The 18,366-nt window shown below is 39.0% G+C and overlaps 1 protein-coding gene across 2 annotated transcripts; it reads right to left on the reverse strand.

Annotated features, from left to right (window-relative positions):
• Positions 1-8,876: 8,876 nt before the first annotated feature.
• Positions 8,877-17,295, reverse strand: c1qtnf5 (C1q and TNF related 5). 2 transcript variants are annotated; one of them, XM_008425639.3, is made up of 3 exons: positions 17,036-17,295; positions 10,711-10,955; positions 8,877-9,731 (listed from the first exon to the last, which is right to left on the reverse strand). In XM_008425639.3, exons 2-3 carry the CDS (start codon positions 10,940-10,942, stop codon positions 9,211-9,213), a joined length of 753 nt encoding a protein of 250 aa, XP_008423861.2. In that variant the 5' UTR covers positions 10,943-10,955; positions 17,036-17,295; the 3' UTR covers positions 8,877-9,210. The 2 variants fall into 2 exon arrangements, with proteins under 2 accessions (XP_008423861.2, XP_008423860.2); XM_008425638.3 differs by lacking the exon at positions 17,036-17,295 and adding an exon at positions 13,993-14,387.
• Positions 17,296-18,366: the final 1,071 nt, after the last annotated feature.

Below are 18,366 nucleotides of genomic sequence, written 5' to 3' on the forward strand. Positions count from 1 at the left end.
GCACAAGAAAGACTAACCTTGTTGTCTATTCTTAAGCCATACATGTGAAGTAGAAAAGGAAAAGGATGCAAGGTTATCAGAGGGGCTGAATCCACACTTTTCAGATATTTAGTTGTTTAAAGCAACGTGTACCGGTAGTGCCCCCTTTTTCACAATTACGAGCTACTTTGTGTTGGTTTACCACATTCTGCAGGATATCCTCTACCCTGAACACGTCCAAAAGGAGGCTTCCTGATCGGACACCCAGAACACCTCAGTGGTTTGTTCATTCCTCCTCATGGGGATCTCATGGGGCTAACAGGCTAATGTGAGTGTAATAAAAGATGCGCTTTAATGTGGCCAACACCCCAGCAGCATTTCAATCTACTCAGTGGCTGATTTTGGGTCATTAATACTAACTGTGCAGAAACTTACCAGTTAATTAGTAATGCAGTTACAGCAGCTGAAAGACTCGCATCACAACTGAATAGCGCAAAGAAGATGCTGCAGGTCAATGGTGCCGTAAATTAAAGAATAATTAATATTTTCATGTACTGATGTTGCTCTGAGTCCACTTTGTCAAAAAGAAATGGTGTTAATTTGACCCAATGCTTCATTTAAAAAAAAAAGGTCTTTTTGTTCATTTAAAAGCCAAAAATGAAAAAAGATATGTTTCATTCCGCTCTAAAAGTTGCAGAATAAGAAAGAGAACTTTCTGGTGAAACTTTTGATGCCCAGGATTTAGTCAGAATCACGATCATTCTTCTCAACTGAAAGAAACAGCGTCATGTAGTGATGATCCCAGGGGTGAAAGTAGTTTTAAATTCTTGGGGGTACTATGACATATATATATATATATATATATATATATATATATATATATATATATATATATATATATATATATATATATATATATATATATAAACTTTGTGTGCTTTGGAGTTTCTGTGTTTCTGTGCTGATTAATTTTTTTTACGAAGCGATAAAAGCTGGGAATTGCTACAAAATAAAGCTTTATGTCCCTCAGCCCACTGGCTGCAATGTTAACATCTTGAGATGCCATGAGACCTAAACTCTGAACTCTGAACATCATGGCATGGAGTCATCCCAGTTTTCCATGTCTGGCAAATAACCAATCTGGTTATATTGATCCTGTGTCCAGACAGAAGGATAATCAGTAGCCCAGCATCATGACCTGTTTGTTCTGAAGATCCTGCAGCTTCCACTTCTCTTCCTAACATGGCGCCTCCTCACACTGACTCTCAGACTAATAGGAGAAACCACAGAGCTCTGTTAGGTTAAAAGCTCATCTTCTGAAGTTGGGATATTTTTCCTCCAACAGGTTCCAGAGGAATCACCTCAAACCAGATGTTGGACTGGATTTTATTTCAATGTCATTTGTGAATGTTAGAGCCTCATTTTCAAGGGTGGAGCTATAAAGGTTGAAAAAGGTCATCATTTTGGAGAAAATCTCAACATCAATATTTTCACTAAATAAGAGGCAAAAAAAAATTTGATAAAGGAAAAACCTCTCAGACTCTGAGCTCAAAGCAAGATGCCAGAGAGCACCAAACTACTTTTTGATATTAGACAATTAATTTAATTTCATATAATTATTGCAGAAGCCATTTGTTTGTTAAATACTTAATGAAACATATTTACCGTGTTTGATGTTTGGTGTAAATGACGTGCACTCACAGACTAATGAGGTAATTAGTACAAGTTTGTCGTTTACTGAACGTTCAGAAACTACAGCCGCTGTGATGCACCAAGACAAAGGTAAAGAAAGGTAAAACAACCTGAACAGGTGATCAACTCTAAACCACTCGCACCTGTTTACTCTCCTTCTCTCTGTCATTTAAGCACACCCGTTGCCATGGCAACCTCCTGCGCTCCACAGGCCGACCAGAGATATAACATATAACAAGACATAACATTCAGTCCGTTACAATATTAGGTTTTCAGGCTTGATATTTATTTTGCGATATTTAATAAGCCTCCCTGAACACAGCGGTGGTTGATTAGTTCATTTTAAACTCCTGCTCTGCTCGTTATTTTGGTAATGGAAACGAAACGCACAGAATTGCGCAACAACTTGTTGAAACAATAATTACTGAGATTATTATTGTTGTTGGGTCATTAATTTGGACACGTTTTGTTGGTTTTTGTTGTTGTTGTTCTTTAATGAAGTTACAAACGTTTTGATAAGGAGTCAGAGGAGGACGTGCTGCTCTCAGCGTCCTGGCGGCGTTCAGTTTGTCACCTAATGCCGAGATCGACTCAAAACCTTCCACGATCGACATATTGCGCCCTGCTCTAGCAAAGCACGAAGAGTTCAGAAACAATATGAAATGGGGAAAAAGTTATTTATTAACTGATTAAGTTGTGTTAAAACACGACTTAATCGTGTTTTAACACGATTAGTTGTTCTTGAAAAACTAATCACTCACGGCTGATTAATCGGTGCACTCACGGCTGCACGGTGAATCCATTGATTTTTTACAGCAGACAGCCGCTCCTCTCTCTCCCCTAAAAGATTTAGCGGGGGTACGCAGTACAGACCGTACCCCCCCCGCCACCCTTCCCTACTTTCACCCCTGGATGATCCTCTCTGTGACCTCACCGTTTCTTAAACTTCTTGATTCAAGGACCACACAGCTTTCGCAGCTCGGATGCAGTGAGAAGTATTTCTGCTGGCAAATGAGATCACAGAATCCTTTTACTTGTGAACACATCTGATACTGAGGACAGAGAAACACTTGAGTCCATAGATAGCTCAGCTTTCATGTCTCCCGTCTGCAGAGATAATGGGAATCCTCCGTGCAAGAATGTGAATGTGGAACCGCAGGAATACAGTCGGAGGAGGAGGAAGAGGAGAAAGAGGAGGCACTGATGGTCATTTTTCATAGACATGACAATTCATCAAAGCTTTGTGGTTTTATGCATTCTGGCTCCCTTCAGACGCATCCATAACACCGCAAAACAATTGGATTCCTCAGACTGCTGAGGAATCCAATTATTGACGGAGAAGATTTGGCAGATTGGGATGTTTGTATGTAAATCCTAGTGATGTGATTATTTTTGCTGCTGTCCAATCATTAATCTGTTCTTTTGGTAGTCTCTCTCTCTCTCTCTCTCTCTCTCTCTCTGTCTCTCTGTCTCTCTCTCAGCAGACACTTTGTTAGTGATCAAAGCAGCCAAGTGGCTTTACTTCGGCCTCAGCAGCGTTAACAGGAAGTTTAGTGTTACAACAGCAGGAAGCAGCAAACAACTAGAGAGAGCTTTATACTTCAGGGATTCAGCCTCTGCCCTTTGACCTCAGGGTTTCTGGCTGGGAACTTTGTGGGAAATCTTTATCGCATTCATCAGGATGTTTTTTTTTCCCTTAATGTTTATGAGTTCTTTCTGTTTATCACATGCTTTCCGTTAATCTGAAACAAACTTCCAGAAAACTGCAAAGATGCTGAAAACCTGAGTTGATCAAAGTTGAACTTTGATCAACTTATATTATTTGGGTGACGATGATGGCATTTGACAAAATGTAATTTTTATTGCTTGTTCCATTATTTGCTTCTGTATTTTCTATGGTACAAAACATTTTGAACATCCTGGTTGCTGAAACATATTATTTGGAAAAACTTGACTTGATTTGCATCCTGAGTTAACTTCATAAAAACCAGTTTGACTCAGAGTTTATGCTGACTTCCAGTTCATCTATAATATCACATCAAATCAGAGAAAATATTCCTGTGAATTATGTAAAATCATATGTCCCGTCATTCATTATGGCCATAATTCAATACATTTTAAAAACAAGTAGTTGTTTTTAAAATGTAGGTTTCACTTTGTTGTGAATTTTAATTAAACAGCACACAGTCAAAATTATACATACAGCCTTGGTCAAACACATGATCAAAACTCCTGGAACACCAGCGTTCAAGGCCAAGTGTAGTTAAGTGGTTTAAAGCTGGTGGTTCTGAACAACATATCAGTAAATAACACTGAAGGATGTTTCAGTTCTTCTTTCCAAACTCTGCGCTGATTTTGGTGCTTCTGGGTAAAATATTCTTGAGGTTAAACGGGGTTTAAGCATCCAGTCACATGAGGCGAGCGTGACAGTAAACATCCTGATTTATCAACTGGAGGAAATCAACCTGAGCCCAGCAGCTGAAGCAACTTATTCACGCCTGCTGCTGATGTGCAAATATTTTAAAGCTCCATCATGTATTTACATATTTTCAGAGTAAGTCTCTGTGTTGTGTGGGCTTTCCTACATTTAGAGAGGGTCACGGAGGTCATCTTAGTGTCTATGTTAGATACTAGAAAAATATACTGCTCAAAAAAATAAAGGGTACACTTAAGTGTTCACTTAAGTGTTTAAGTGTTCCCTTTATTTTTTTGAGCAGTGTATATTACTAAAAACCTAATTTAGTCAATAATGTGTACATAATTGCAGCTATTTGACATTTAACCCTGTTGCTTATCAATAATTTATTCAAAAATGATTTTCTATAATTATCTGATTGTAAATATTATACAATCATGTCTTCTTGTTGAATATAAAACTTTTCTTGAAAAACGGACATTTTGATGTCAAATTCATTGACAGTACTTAAAATAACCACATTAATCTGCATTTAACAAGCGAAGTCTTCACCTACTATCTGAGGGACTTTATTTAAAACACAACTGAGCAGATTTAATCAGTAAAAGCAGAAATAGACGCGTTGCTACCAGACAGACGTCATGATGACTGGCTCTTTTTTCATTCTGTGGTCCAGTTGACGAGCAGTGGCACAACACTGCCCCCTGCTGAAGAAAGCGGGAACAAAAATAAGATGAGCCTCTTTTTTGTGAAATTAGAATGAGGCTCGTTTGTCAGATTAAAAGAATCGTCTAAGACGACGTTGAACATACCTTTTATTAGATTTTTGTATTTAAAATGTTTTTCATTGGTCTAATTTTACCACCATCAGTGTGTGAATGATGGCTGAATGACTGAATGTGTGGTACAAGTTCATCAGGTCATTTACCATTAAACAAATAAAGTACTTCTGGACCTGTAATGTGTGTGTCCGCTTTGTTTTCTAAAACCCCACAATAGACGCCCCTAAAATCTGACTCAGATTTTATGCTCAGTGTGTGGAATTACTGCAAACTTAATGATTCAATGTGAGTTTCTGGGCTTTCTTAGGTCACATGTGTGAAACTCAAGGCCCGGGGTCCAAATGAGGCCCGCCATAGCTTCATGTGTGGGCCTCAATATTCCAGGTGCCAAATTATATCAATCAGTCCTCCCAGTTTGCTGTGATTGTGGAAATTCACGTCAAAATCAACAGACTAAATGGTCAAAAACATTGCACTGACTCCAACCTGTAGGTGGCAGTACTTTGTACTTTTACGACACCGCTGCGCAGCATTATTTAACGTCAAAATATCGAGGTAACGATTAACAAAGTCACAATTAACGTCACACATAAACGTAAATACTGCAAAATTCCTTGAAAATATTTCCAAATTAGCTCCACAAAATTTTTGATTTTATTGCCCCTCCCCTCCCCCCCAAAGAAATCCTGGAGGGACTGAACTACCCTTTAAGAACATTCAGGATCTTGATTTGGCCCAAAACAAAAACGAGTTTGACACCCCTGCCTTAGATGGAAAACATTTTAGCATGTCATAACAAAGATCAAATTAAATAGCTTATCGACTTTGATTCAGCCTTTATGCCGTAAATGACTGATTGAAATGATCATATATATTTCTGTGTATCTGTTGGTAAGATGGCTGTGTCTAAAGCTGTAATTGTGAACTGCTTTTAAGCTTTAAAAATGTATTTATTTTATGCCGTCCTTAAACAACTGCCTTAATATTTAATTGGTAAAAGAATTAGTCTGGTGTGCTGGCATGTCTGAGACAAAACAATAGATACAAAACTCTGGATTGATTTTCCATCATCGTAATGAAATTAAGTTTTCAAATAAATCGAAACAGCTGTGACACATTTAAAGGTTGAAGCTGATAAAGATGTTTACAAGAGGAAACCTGTATTTTTCAGAAGTGCACATAATTTAGTACCATGCAGCTATGGTATGCCATTTGAAATCTAGTGCAGTTATTCACCTGATCCCAGTATCTGTGAGCGCGTTTCCTGTTATTTTCAACACCCTGTTTTTTCATCATTTATTCCCTTAATCCCTGAGTCAACGTCTTAAATGACGTTCAGCCAGACACCCCTGTAATTCAGGGAACGATGTGGCATTTCCAGAGCAATTTGAAGGCTGTGACCAATGGAAAAAGTGACTTGATGCCAAAGAAAGATTGATTAACTTCCTTTGGTTCAGGAGGGAATGATTATAAGCGCATATTTCTGTCTCAATTATGGGCGAGAGTGTTTGGGGAGAGGAAGCAGGATAACATTTGAGTTATGTCACACAGCATGGTTACGTTTGTTTGAGTTAAAGTTTCTACATTAACAATTATTTATCAGTGAGGAAGTTAATAGCTGCAGGTATGAAAAAAATGATTTACACGAAACCAGATGACAGTTTTGAAATGTAACTTGTGAGTCCAAGAAGTCGCAGTGAAATGGTGGAATCATTACAAACAGTGGAAAACTCAGTAAATCCAGAAGAAAATTAACATTTCCCCAGCCGGTTTTTCTCTTTTGGTATTTGCTTTAGTAGCCGTCTGCCCTTATTAATAAAGATCAGAAGGAAATATTAGACCTTGTTGGTGAAATGAAAAATATAAAATTGACCAGTGATAAAGTCATGCAACAAACTGCTTTTATGGACTTTCTTTGCTCCCAAAGCATTTACAAACATATTTATTAAGTTTAATTTTACTGAATGACTTATTTTACTTCACAACACAGGAGAACAGTACATTTTTACCTACTGAATTTGTCTAAAATTAGGATCTTATATTTATAAAACTAAATACATTGCAATGTTAAAATTACACAAATAGCATTTCAAGTATTTGCGCAATTTAAGTATTGTTTCAGTTTTGGATTTGCTATCTGGTGAAATTAGGATGGCTGAAGATGAGATGAACTGATGCATCACCAGCGAATTATCTCTGAATTTAGACGTTTCTGTTTCCAGGAAACAGAAACATTGGTTTCCTGTTGATTAAGTCACAATCCACCATTTTACTTTTACATACATGTAGAGCTACATATTACCAGGAGTATTGTGAACACTTTCAAGATGTTTAAATCCTTTATCTATACCTGCAGTTTCTACAAACGCTCGTAAAGAAACGGGTCGATTTGAAGAGCTCAGTGAAATGCAGTGTTCCATCTGTGCAACGCATCGGATCATTTTCTCTCTGCTGTAGGCCAGCTTTACAGTTTCATGCTCCAAACTCTGGAGAAAATGCTCAACTTTGATTTCTTCCTTTTCCCAACATGACTCTGCACCGGCGCAAAAATGAAGGTCCATAAAACCACGGACGAGTGAGTTCGTTGTAGAAGAACTCGATTGGCTTTTAGGGAGCCCGAACCTCAAGAATTTGAGGAAAACTCAATAAATGCTCAATGAAATCCTGACATCAAAGCAGAACGAAACCATTTTTCAGCCGGCTTTTACAAAGCTCTGCTAAGCAAAGCAAACAGGTCAAACTCTTCAGCCCCAGACTGAAAGACCCTCCTGGTTTCTAGTACGAGGGGTTCTGGGCTTGGGGTAGAAAAGTAGAAGCAGCACTGAGTTTAGTTTAAGGCTGACACAAATGATCAGGAGCCCGGTCAATTTGATCCCTGTAGGTGAGAACAAGATCCGCATGTTTAGAGTCCACTGGGAGTGGAAAGTGTAAGACCGTTTATGAGATTTAGTAAGAAGTCTGACTACCTCGTTCTGAATAGCTTGCAGATGTGAAACTGATGATCTGTCCAGACTGGCAGCGCAGAACGGCACAATGCAATAATAGTTTTGTTCTGTAGATCTGCTCGGGACACCATGTCTAGAGTCTAGAAATGTTTCTGGAGTGAGAAAAACAGGAACCAAGATCAGATCTGATGTGTGAGTCAAAGAATAATGAGGAATTTAATGTAACTCCTGTTTCTCTTTCATATTGGATTTGGTAGCTGTGAAAAAAAAAAAACTAATTGATTTTAGAACACAGGTGACAAGCAGCTATTATCAAAGTCTCCATCTTATTGGTGTTAAAACCAGAAAATTGAGACCAGAGAGATAGAAACTGGTCCAAAATAAGCATCGGATAAGGGTAGAAAGTCTGTCCAGCTGGTTCAGATTTAAAAAATCTAAATATTTGGATGTCATCTGAGCAGGTGAGATAAAATATATCAGAAAAAGACAATAATGGCAACTAAAGGAAGAATGTGAAAAGAAAATGACAAATGACCTTAATGGAGCCTCACAGATTGGAGAAGTCTGAGGAAAAATGGTTTGACTTGATGGAGAGTGTCCTACCAAACAGCTGAGAAGAAAACAGAGCACACTTGGGATTAACTAGAGCAGAAATTAAATGGTACAACTTGTGTCTGACCTCATAAATGTGCTTTTGAAAGAGAAATGTCCCATCTGCATCATGTGGAAAGCCTCGTTAAAATATTGGGTCGACATTATACTAAACTCTAAAGATTAGCGATGTGCTTCTCTTATGTGTGTGTTTAGGCAGACGAAGGGAAATCGGAGGTGGGAATATACATAACATCATAATATCATGAAAGCTAACATCATCCATCATCCATCTGGACTTTGGTTCAACATGATTTGAGTTGGAAAGGTTTAAATTTAGACATAGGAAAATGTAGAAATCCTAAATAATAAAAAAAAATGATCTGCTGTACTCACATGTTGCATTGAATTGGTTCAGGAAATAATTTGAGCTCCTCTGTAACATTTGCTGCCAAAATCTGGCCAAAATTATGACAGTCGAGAGGCTTTTATGTGGTTTACAGATTTATTAATGTTTCATTTTATGCAGTGCAGTGATGGCATGAAAGCTATTTGAATTTAAGGCCGGGGTCTTTCCAGAAGCCAGTGTGGGAACGTATGTGAAATTAAATGTCATCATCTGTACGTTATTTACAGTTCAAGTAAAAACACGGCTCATGCAGCCGAATAAGACAGGAGGCCCCACTGCCAATTAGTTTTTCTTCAAGCAGAGCTTCTCATCCACAAAAAGCAAAAAGTGGAAAAGTAAAAAACAAAGTTGTTTTTCTTTTGCCACTGTGGGTGTGGCTTGTGTTTTACACACGTCTCATGCAAAAACTGCAGAGTTTTTCCAGTCTGAGTAGACCAGAAAGCCAGTGAAGGTGCTGTCAGTCTTGGTGCTGCAGTAAAACCCATTGTACTCTGAAAGGGCCATTTGGACCCACACCTGGTCCCCGGGGATGAGGTGAAGCAGGGAGCCGCCTGACAGAGACGCCGGTTTGGGCCAGTTACCATAAAACTGGAAGTAGGATGCCACGGCGTGTCCGTTCTTCATCAGGTCAAACTGCAGGCTGGCGCGGTAAACGGTGGCGTGGACCGCAAAGTAGTAAACACCAGGGACCTTGCAGGTGAAGCGTCCAGTCTCTGAGTTGTAGTCCCCCTGTTCATTGAAGAGTATTGTGTCAAAGACGACTGCGTCCCCAACATTTAGGGGTAAAGTGTGGCTCTGAGACAGTTTGGCACTGAAAGCCGATTTAGGGGCCACTGCGCACTCTCCTGGCTGGCCCCTCTCCCCTTTTTCTCCTTGGTAGCCTTTGTCTCCAGTCAGGCCTCGCACTCCTGTCTCACCTGAAGAGGAAGACAAGAATAAACGTGAACAATGAACGCTAACAGAAATTATCAGCACTACACAGCGCTTTAAGAAAGCATTCAGACCACTTAATTGTTTCACATTTTGTTATGTTACAACCAAAAACTACGTTTTTTTAAATAGGATTTTTAAATTATAACAGTGTGTCTAAAAAAGTTAATACAGCTAAATACCATTATAACTAAATGCATTTCCATATACAGAAAGGTACAGGGGAACACTGCACCAAGTAATCCAATAAATTATTAGTTAGCTAGCCTATCTATCTATCTATCTATCTATCTATCTATCTATCTATCTATCTATCTATCTATCTATCTATCTATCTATCTATCTATCTATTTTGACTGTTTCCACATTAGAATTTAATTTTTTTCTCTTGTTCTTCTGGTTTTAATTTCCATTTAAACACATTTGATGTTGTTTAAACTGCTAATTCAAAGTAAATTTAATATTCCAAGTAAAGTCTGGAACAAACCACTGATAGAAATTTTCAAACAGGAACAACCTTGATTCATAAACAACAAGGACCGCCTCTCTGACGCCTGTTTAATAGAATAAATGACCTCATTGTACAAACACCATGCTACTGTTATTTTGGACACCGCCCCTTTGATTAACGATTCAGTTACACAGAATAGGCAGAATATTTGTCATAACGGTCTTTTGGTTTTCTGCTGCTTTTCAGCAGCTGATTGCAAATTATTTGCCATTTGTAAATATAATTTCGGTCAAAAACAGCGTCTGATCAGGTTAGTGAATTTTGGACATTTTTTACAAATAATGATCAGAAAAGTACGCTGTAGATTTGTATATTGACTTTTAAAATAAAATTACATTTTTACTTTTAAAGATGGAAATGTTTTTTTGATGCAGTCCCGATGAAATACACTGTAAAGTTTGTAACATGAAGATGAAGAAATGGGGAAAGACGCTGTAACAAATGGAAAGGAGTACCTGGATATCCCCCGTCTCCCTTCTCGCCTTTCTCTCCCGGAGCGGCATCCCTCCCGTCTCTTCCGTCTCTTCCCGGCTGACCGGGATTGCCATGATTCCCAGGAGAGCCTGGGATGCCAGGGTGACCAGTGCACAGACTGGGAGGGATCTTGTTGTCCTCCAGCTGGCTGGAAAAGCAGACTTGTAGGACGATGATGGAGCATAACAAGGGGAACAGGCTGAGTGAGGTCATTGCACCGCAGAGGCTGGAGTGAAAGGGAGAAGCATTATGGCTTTAAACACACATGTGACGGCTATTAGCTCAGATGTAGAGTTAAGACCACAGACAAAATAACCCGAGGCTATAGTAAACGTTTGATTGTGAATTAAACCTCATGACAGCAGGGGGGAGAGAGAGGGAGAGAGTACATTTTACAAGATAATTGGATCTCCCAATAAAACAGTCTACATTTCAGGCACTTTGACCTTAAATCAAAAGTCTTTATTGGCTCTCATTTCCTGAACCACCGCACAGGAAGACATAAAGTATTCATTAAGTCGCCATTAAATCAAGATCAAGAAAAAATGTAGAAGACAAAATTTGAAAAATTACTAACAATTTTCCCGCCTAGACATGTTTTTAATGAATGTTCTCTGGGATGTTTAATGCCCAACACCAAATAGCAGAGCCACAAAGAAAAGGTCTGCCAGGGAGACGTCTGAGTTGGTACTCCTGCTCTATAAGATATCCTGTAGAGAGTTGAGTTAGTGACTTTTTATGTTTCTCCTCCGGGGTTGTGATCTTTCAACAATCCCTTAAAGACAACATTTACTCAATGGCGCTTTATATTTTGTCACATTATAGCCACAAGCTTTGATGTATTTTACTGGGGTTTTGTGTGGCCGACCAAAGCAAACTAGTGAATAATTATGAGGTGGATTGGAACTTGTGCGTTGTTTTCAACATTTATTACAAATAAAACTCTGGGTTTCGGCCTTGTTGAGACAATACCTTTTAGAACCGCATTTCATTGCTATTGCAGATGCAAATGTCTCTATTGGCTGAAAAGGTTTCCCATTTCTCTACGTAAAATAACTCAAGCTACGTCAGATTGAATCTACGAACATTGGTTTCTTTTTAAGTGTTGGTAGCTTGATTGGTCCTAGTTCTGGATTTTCTACCAGATGAATGTGGTTTAAAGTTGTTGTCCTGCTGGAAGGAGAACCTGTCCTCCAATTTTAAGTCTTTTATTGCTTCCTAAACGTTTTTGTTCTTTTCCTGGATTGATCTGTGTTTTTGCTCAAAACCGTTTTCCCATCAACTCTGACCATCAGTGGGTTTTACTTGCGATTATCAGAGAAAATACGACAGAATACATCTTCACATTTACACGCCGCTTTGTGTGGATCTGTGAAGTTTGTGGCTATGATGCCATGTAATGTGAAAAATATCAAAGGGTCTGCATGCTTCCATGATATTGACCATATTCTTGCCCATAAGAAAAGTCCAAATTGCCGTTTTATCGCCATGTTTACCGTTGAGTATTACGTCCAGAAACAGCTGCACACAAAGAAGCAGAGGGAGAAAAAAAACTGGAGAGAAACAGTGGGGAAAAATGAGGGTGGGACGAAGAATTGCATGTCAGCATTCCTGGCACAAGTGGAGCTCAGACGAGAAGACAAACATTGCAGAGTCGAAGCAGATGTCTTAGAAGTGTTTCTTTATTAATAAAATAATAGAAAAAGGAATTTAAATACTCACTGTCCATGAATAGATCAGTGTATGTGGGAGGAAAACATATGCAGTGTGTGTAAACCGAGCAAAGAACAGCAAACACTGTGTTTGTTTACAAAGAGCCGAGTGAGAAGAAGCGCATTGTGAATCTTTTTGAGGAACATGGAGGAGGCTAAAAACGACAACATGTTTGAGATGTTTTATTTCTACTGTCGCCATATGCATGTTCAGCATGAGGGATTTCTGCAAAAGGTTAGACTGGAAGCAGTCAACCATCCATCATCACCACATGAACTGAAGTTCGTTGTTTTACAAAAAGAATGAAGGTGATTAACGTTGAATCTGTCTGGATGCCTGGACTCAGACGACGGCATATTTCTGTATATAAACTATCTCGTCCAGTGCCCTGTGGCGGCAGATTTTGTGCATTTGTGGGATAATTAAATGTCAAATGTGGCATATTTACCAATAAAATAATTTAAAAAAACAATAAAAAAGGATTCTTAAAAACTCAGACTTGGCACCAGAAGCGCTAATTAATTAGAAGTGACAGGTGTCTGTCACTTCTGGCTAATTAATTTCACCTCTTCAGCATCTCAGGCTATGAAAGGTTTGACGTTTTGTACTCAACTACCTGAGGAAGTTTTGTATCATTCCTGCTCAGCGGACCTTTGTAGCCACTTTGACAACTGATGATTTAAAGTATTTATCTGAGAAAATGTGTTTCGGTGACTTGCATAAAAACAAAACCGTACGCCAGCAGCAGGACGACATCACTCATAGTTTGGTTTGTTCAGGGGTCATGATCTGTCAGGTTTCAAAATACTATACAATTAGATTTAATTATATAAGATTTCTGAGCTAATTTATGTCCTGAATTCATCTAAATATTTAACTCTGAAGAAAAATACACTGATGTTGGGTACGGGTACAAAATGGCTTGTTTACTGGCACAGAATAGAAGTAGAAGGGATGAAATTGAAGCCCATTGGTGCAAAACAAGGAAGTAGAGGCAAATTGACCTGAAGTGACCCAAAAGACAGAGACAAGAATTTAACAGCAACTCATACTGGGAGCTGAAAATTAACCAAAAATACCAACAAACCCAGGATAATTAATTCTACTGAAAATTTTTAAATCTATACCTGCAACATTCATTTGTAAATTTCAACCATATTTTGATTTCCCTAAGAGTCGCCATTTCTAGTCTGTGTCTGATTGTCCTGCTTCTTGTTTGGGCATGAGTGGGCTTTTCCGAGTGTGTGACCAGAGGCCCACGGCTCATAATTAGGGTTATTTGTGTTTTAGATGAGCAAATAAGCACATCTGATTGCACAACAGAAACCACAGAGCTGCAGCCATTTGGCAGAGCAGCAAAATGATGTTTTCCACATGTAAACTGCCGCTGTGCACAAAATGCATAACATATCTTCTGATTCAGTTTACAGTGGAAGGTCAGACGTCTTTTCCCAAAACACATCTAGACATGTCCTCTCTGCTGAGCTACTCTAAGACGCGACTTTTCATTTGTTTCTAAAGGTCTGCTTAAGAAAGAAACACATTCTTACCAGGATGCAGAGCAGTCTTTGGGGCAGCTGTTTCAGAGGATGTTTGTGTGATAAAGAAATAATAATAATAATAAAAAAAAAACAACACTGAAACGTCCTCCTCCAGACCTGAGAGTGTGGCTGGGAAAAACTGAAAGGAAATGGTGATGATATCCAATTAGAAAAACTGGAGTCAGTGGGAGAGGAGGAGCCTCGGCTGGGAGGAGAAGGAGGAAAATATGTGATGTCTGTCCAGCACAAACACATATGAGAAACACAGCGCCTTGCAAAAAGATTCATTCCTCTTCACATGTTGGCACAATGCAGACAGAAACTTTAATAAACTTTATATGACAGACCAAATTCCTTTTTTCAAGTAAATACAGAGTGAGTACGTTGTAGAATCGCCTATTATTTTCTCTCTAAACTGCCTTAAATGTCTCATAAATAAACTTGAGCTCTGTCGTTTTGGATGGAAATTGTCTGTGACAGAATTGTTTTAAAGTCCGTCACAGATTCTCGTCTGATCTAATTCGCCTGCTTGTCGCTCTGCCTGTATGTTGCTGGTGAACTTCAGCTCCAGACTCGAGCCTTTTCCTCCAGGATTTCCCTGACCTTGGCTCCATCCATCCATCCTCCCATGAACGCCGGTGAACTTCCACCATCATGCTGCTGCCACGGCCGTGCTTCACCATGGCGATGGTGTGTTCAAGGAGTCGCAATTTTCTGCCACACATGACTTGGATACAATCAGTTGCCAGACTTTTTTGGATGAAAATCGTGTTTTTTCTGTTAATCTATCAAATAAAATCTTTGTAATACAACATTAAGGTTTGTGGCTGTAATAATACGGGAGAAACTTTCACATCTATAAACAAAAACCTGAAAAGAAGATGGAGTTATATAAGAAGGGAGGAGTTAGGGAGGATGGAGGGCAATAAATAGAGGAATTTTTGAGATGTTGCATGATGGGCGACGGAGAAACTCCTCAGATCTTGACCACAGAGAGTTTACTTTGTTGTGGTCTAAGCAAATGTTCCCACAATGCTTTGCTGCAGATGTCCTCAGCGTTTCATACTCCAAAGCAGGCCTTTCACAGAGAACGAGTGAAAGAGACATACCGACTCTCCTCTCTCTCCCAAGCAATTTGTTTGAGGCAGATAGCATCTCCTGAACTAAAATCCATCTTCCCCTCTTGCAGCACTCGGACCGTAATCCTCTTTTCTCCCTGTAATCCTTCGGAGGTGGCGTTAAGTTGATAAAGAGAGAATTCCTAATATCTTTCTGTGGATGAAGTTGAACTTTTAACTGGTTTCAGTTCGCAGGCCAATAAAAACATCGCTTTGCTCCTATCATCCAGCTCCAACTCCAAAAAGCACCGAACTTGAGCCAAATCTGGAGACGCTGTGGAGCGTAAGATTACAAATACCGAGATAAAGAAAGAAAACAGAGCGGAGTCGGCAGTTAGGCGTGTTTGTTTAAGTTTGTGTGGAAGAAAACTGATTTTTTTTTTTTTCCCACTTTCAGAGCTGAATATTTTTGTTTTTAGTAACAGACGTCTGATGTTTTTGCTGGCTTGTAATTAGTAGCAACAAAACTCTTATCTGTGGTTAATTTATTTGGAAAACCAAAAGACACAAAGCAGTTTGTTTTGGATTTTTAAGCCATTTTAAATTTCTGTATACTTTACTTTGAAAAAGCCAAACTTTCATGTAAGTATTTAAAGAGGTCATGTTTCATAGGAGGCTATTGTCTGGAAAATGGATTACAATACCAACCCTATTGAGTTTAATCATTCATTGTTCCCATGCCTTGTTTATGCGTGATTGCTTTTTTGTATTTTTATAGTTGTAACTATGTGCAGCCCTTTGTTCAGCTGTCACTGTTTTAAAATGTTTTACAAATAAAGTTGGTATGGTACTCTGGTTATTTTTGTCTGATATTACATTTTAAAGCATTTAAGTGTGGAAAAAATACAAAAAATTTTTTAAAACTGTAAAGGAAAGCATACTCCAGTGTAGAAATTAAAGAATGCGTATGTCATCCTCTGTTTCTTTCACTTTGTAGTCAAAGCAAATTATTAGACTTTAAAGAAAGTGACTCGAGTCTGTAGAAGCCTTCCACTGGTTTGAACAAATAATCTCTTTAAATAATCTCTACATCATTAATTTGGAGAAAAAAAGAAAAGATTAAAGGTTCGTCTATGTTCTGACTCTCACCTCTACAGTCATGAGAATAAGGATCAGGATGTCGATGCTGGATTTGGGCTAAGAGACAAGGTGAAGTTCTGCCCTCCGCAGGAAACTCAGAGTAGAGCTGCTGCTTTTCAAGAGTTAAACTGATTTGACCAGCTGATGGTTAATGCTCGAGTTAAACAGGTGATACTGAAAAATCTGTGACCCATCATTTTCTGTCACCGCAGGGGGCAATTATTCTGTGACCAGTATGATTTTAGCTATTTTTGAGGGTTAAATATTATTATAAATACACCCAGTGATGAGGTGGTAGTACTCTGAAAATTGTTGTTTTAAACTCTGACATTATTTACAGGCCTGTACAGCAAGGTCACAGATTATTTTGGCCCAAATAATCTGTGACCAGTGCGATCCATTTCTTAATCAGTTGCCGATTTATTAAATGGCCACAGTCGGTTCACATAATTTAATGACAGCACATAGGGATTCGATGCAATGGTCATTGTTCTGCCTCAAATACAAAGTAATATATTTTCTCTGTCAATGCCATGAATCTTACAATCCCAGCTATATCAGGATTTACCCAGTATTTGCACGCTATCGCCCCCCTGCGGTCACAGAAAACGAGGGGTCACAGATTTTTCTGTAGCAGGTGTTTTTCTGTAGATCGCTGCTTAATGGTTGACCTACATTGGACCCGAATCCAGCGACATACAACGACTCAGTGCAACTCCAGCATGAATTTGGGCTTACAGAAGCAAAATAAATTATATACCAGGAGATCCAAGCTCATAGAAATAACATGGGTTGGTTGTTAGCATAGCATCATTATCATCTAATTACTTAAAATAGCACAACTTACTACTCACCCGACAGAAACAAGTCGACAGCCATTTAATGCGTCTTTTGATCCTAAATTTGACCCAATCTGAAATTAATAATTGTATGCTCCAGGCTTTTGAAAAATTTATTCTGGCTCATGCATAATATGAACTCTGCAGCACCAGATAGTTAGTTATGTGGATCGCCTGGGCACCGGGTAAATCCTCAAGATTATAAGATAAGTCTTTTTTACAGAGAAAATACAGATAATATTCTAAATATACTATTATTTTTTCGATATGCCTCGTCTGTCTCAGCGTATTTAAGGCTTTAGCGTACTCATTGTGGTCCATTTTGCTTTGTTTTGAACCGGAGAAATGCACTTCCGGACCTCCATCTGAATTTCTCGCGTTATCCGGGTCACGTGTCTGCAACGTCACAACGTCAGAACCTGTTGCACCCAATCCGATAAGGGGTAGACGGTGTTTAGCTGGCTGGTTAATTCGGCTAGTCAAACACATTTAAATTAGAAAATTATGTTAGAAACTATTCGCATGCCTGTTGGTGTCTAAATAAAAAACTCTGTTTACACGAGCATAAACTCGTTTGAGTTTCCGTCACCAGGCTGCAGCTAGTAGCCCCATAGCAGGCTCTGAGGCTGAGCTGGAGCTGAAGTTAGGACATGGATTTAATTAGTCACCAGATTCAGCACTTTCAGACTGTCACAGTCATTTCGTGGAAGTATGTACAAACCTGCTGATCAGAGGGTTTTCAGCTAATTTGAACAATTTAGCCAAATGAGACAGCTTATAGTCACTTTCAGTCGGAAAAGACACATCAGTGCTGGGTTTGCACAGCACAGGCTTCTATTTTATTGTTCATTTCAAAGTCCCTCTCTTTTCCAAACACATTCCTTGGTCACACTTTTTTATTTTACCTCTAAAGTATTTTACTGGTTGTTTTGATAAAGAATGACGTCTAATCGTTCAGGCTTCTAAAACTAATTCAGCCAAACTCCCAAGTGCAAGTTGCATAAGAGGTGAAGCTGCCGCTGGCGGGTGTGGCCAAGTATATCTCGCTGCAACAAACAGAAAGGGGCGGGAAGGACCACTGTCAGTCTCTTACCTTATTTGGAAATGGGACCAATGCACTCCGGAAGTGAAGGGGGCGCCATTTCCTATATTATCAGCGTTTAAATGATCTTTTGAAATCTGTGATATAGCTTCATCTGTAGGAAGGAGTTTCACTCTCAGCATGTATTTCAACTTCTCTTTTTTATTTACTTCAGCGCAGCTCACAGCTTTTAACAAATTCCGTAGCTTTCTGTGTACTTCTAAATCTGCTTCTTAGTCGCATCTTTTCGGGCCTGCTACTGCCT

The sequence above is a fragment of the Poecilia reticulata genome, chromosome 13 (genome assembly GCF_904066995.2).
Source record: "Poecilia reticulata chromosome 13, P_reticulata-male-v2, whole genome shotgun sequence".
NCBI lineage: Eukaryota > Metazoa > Chordata > Actinopteri > Cyprinodontiformes > Poeciliidae > Poecilia > Poecilia reticulata.

Excerpts from the sequence above, each read along its gene's own strand:
- c1qtnf5 (XM_008425639.3), bottom strand. The coding sequence starts at position 10,942 with ATGACCTCACTCAGCCTGTTCCCCTTGTTATGCTCCATCATCGTCCTA. Across the intron at positions 9,732-10,710 it reads GGGAGACGGGGGATATCCAG|GTGAGACAGGAGTGCGAGGC; the intron begins GTACTCCTTTCC and ends CTTCCTCTTCAG.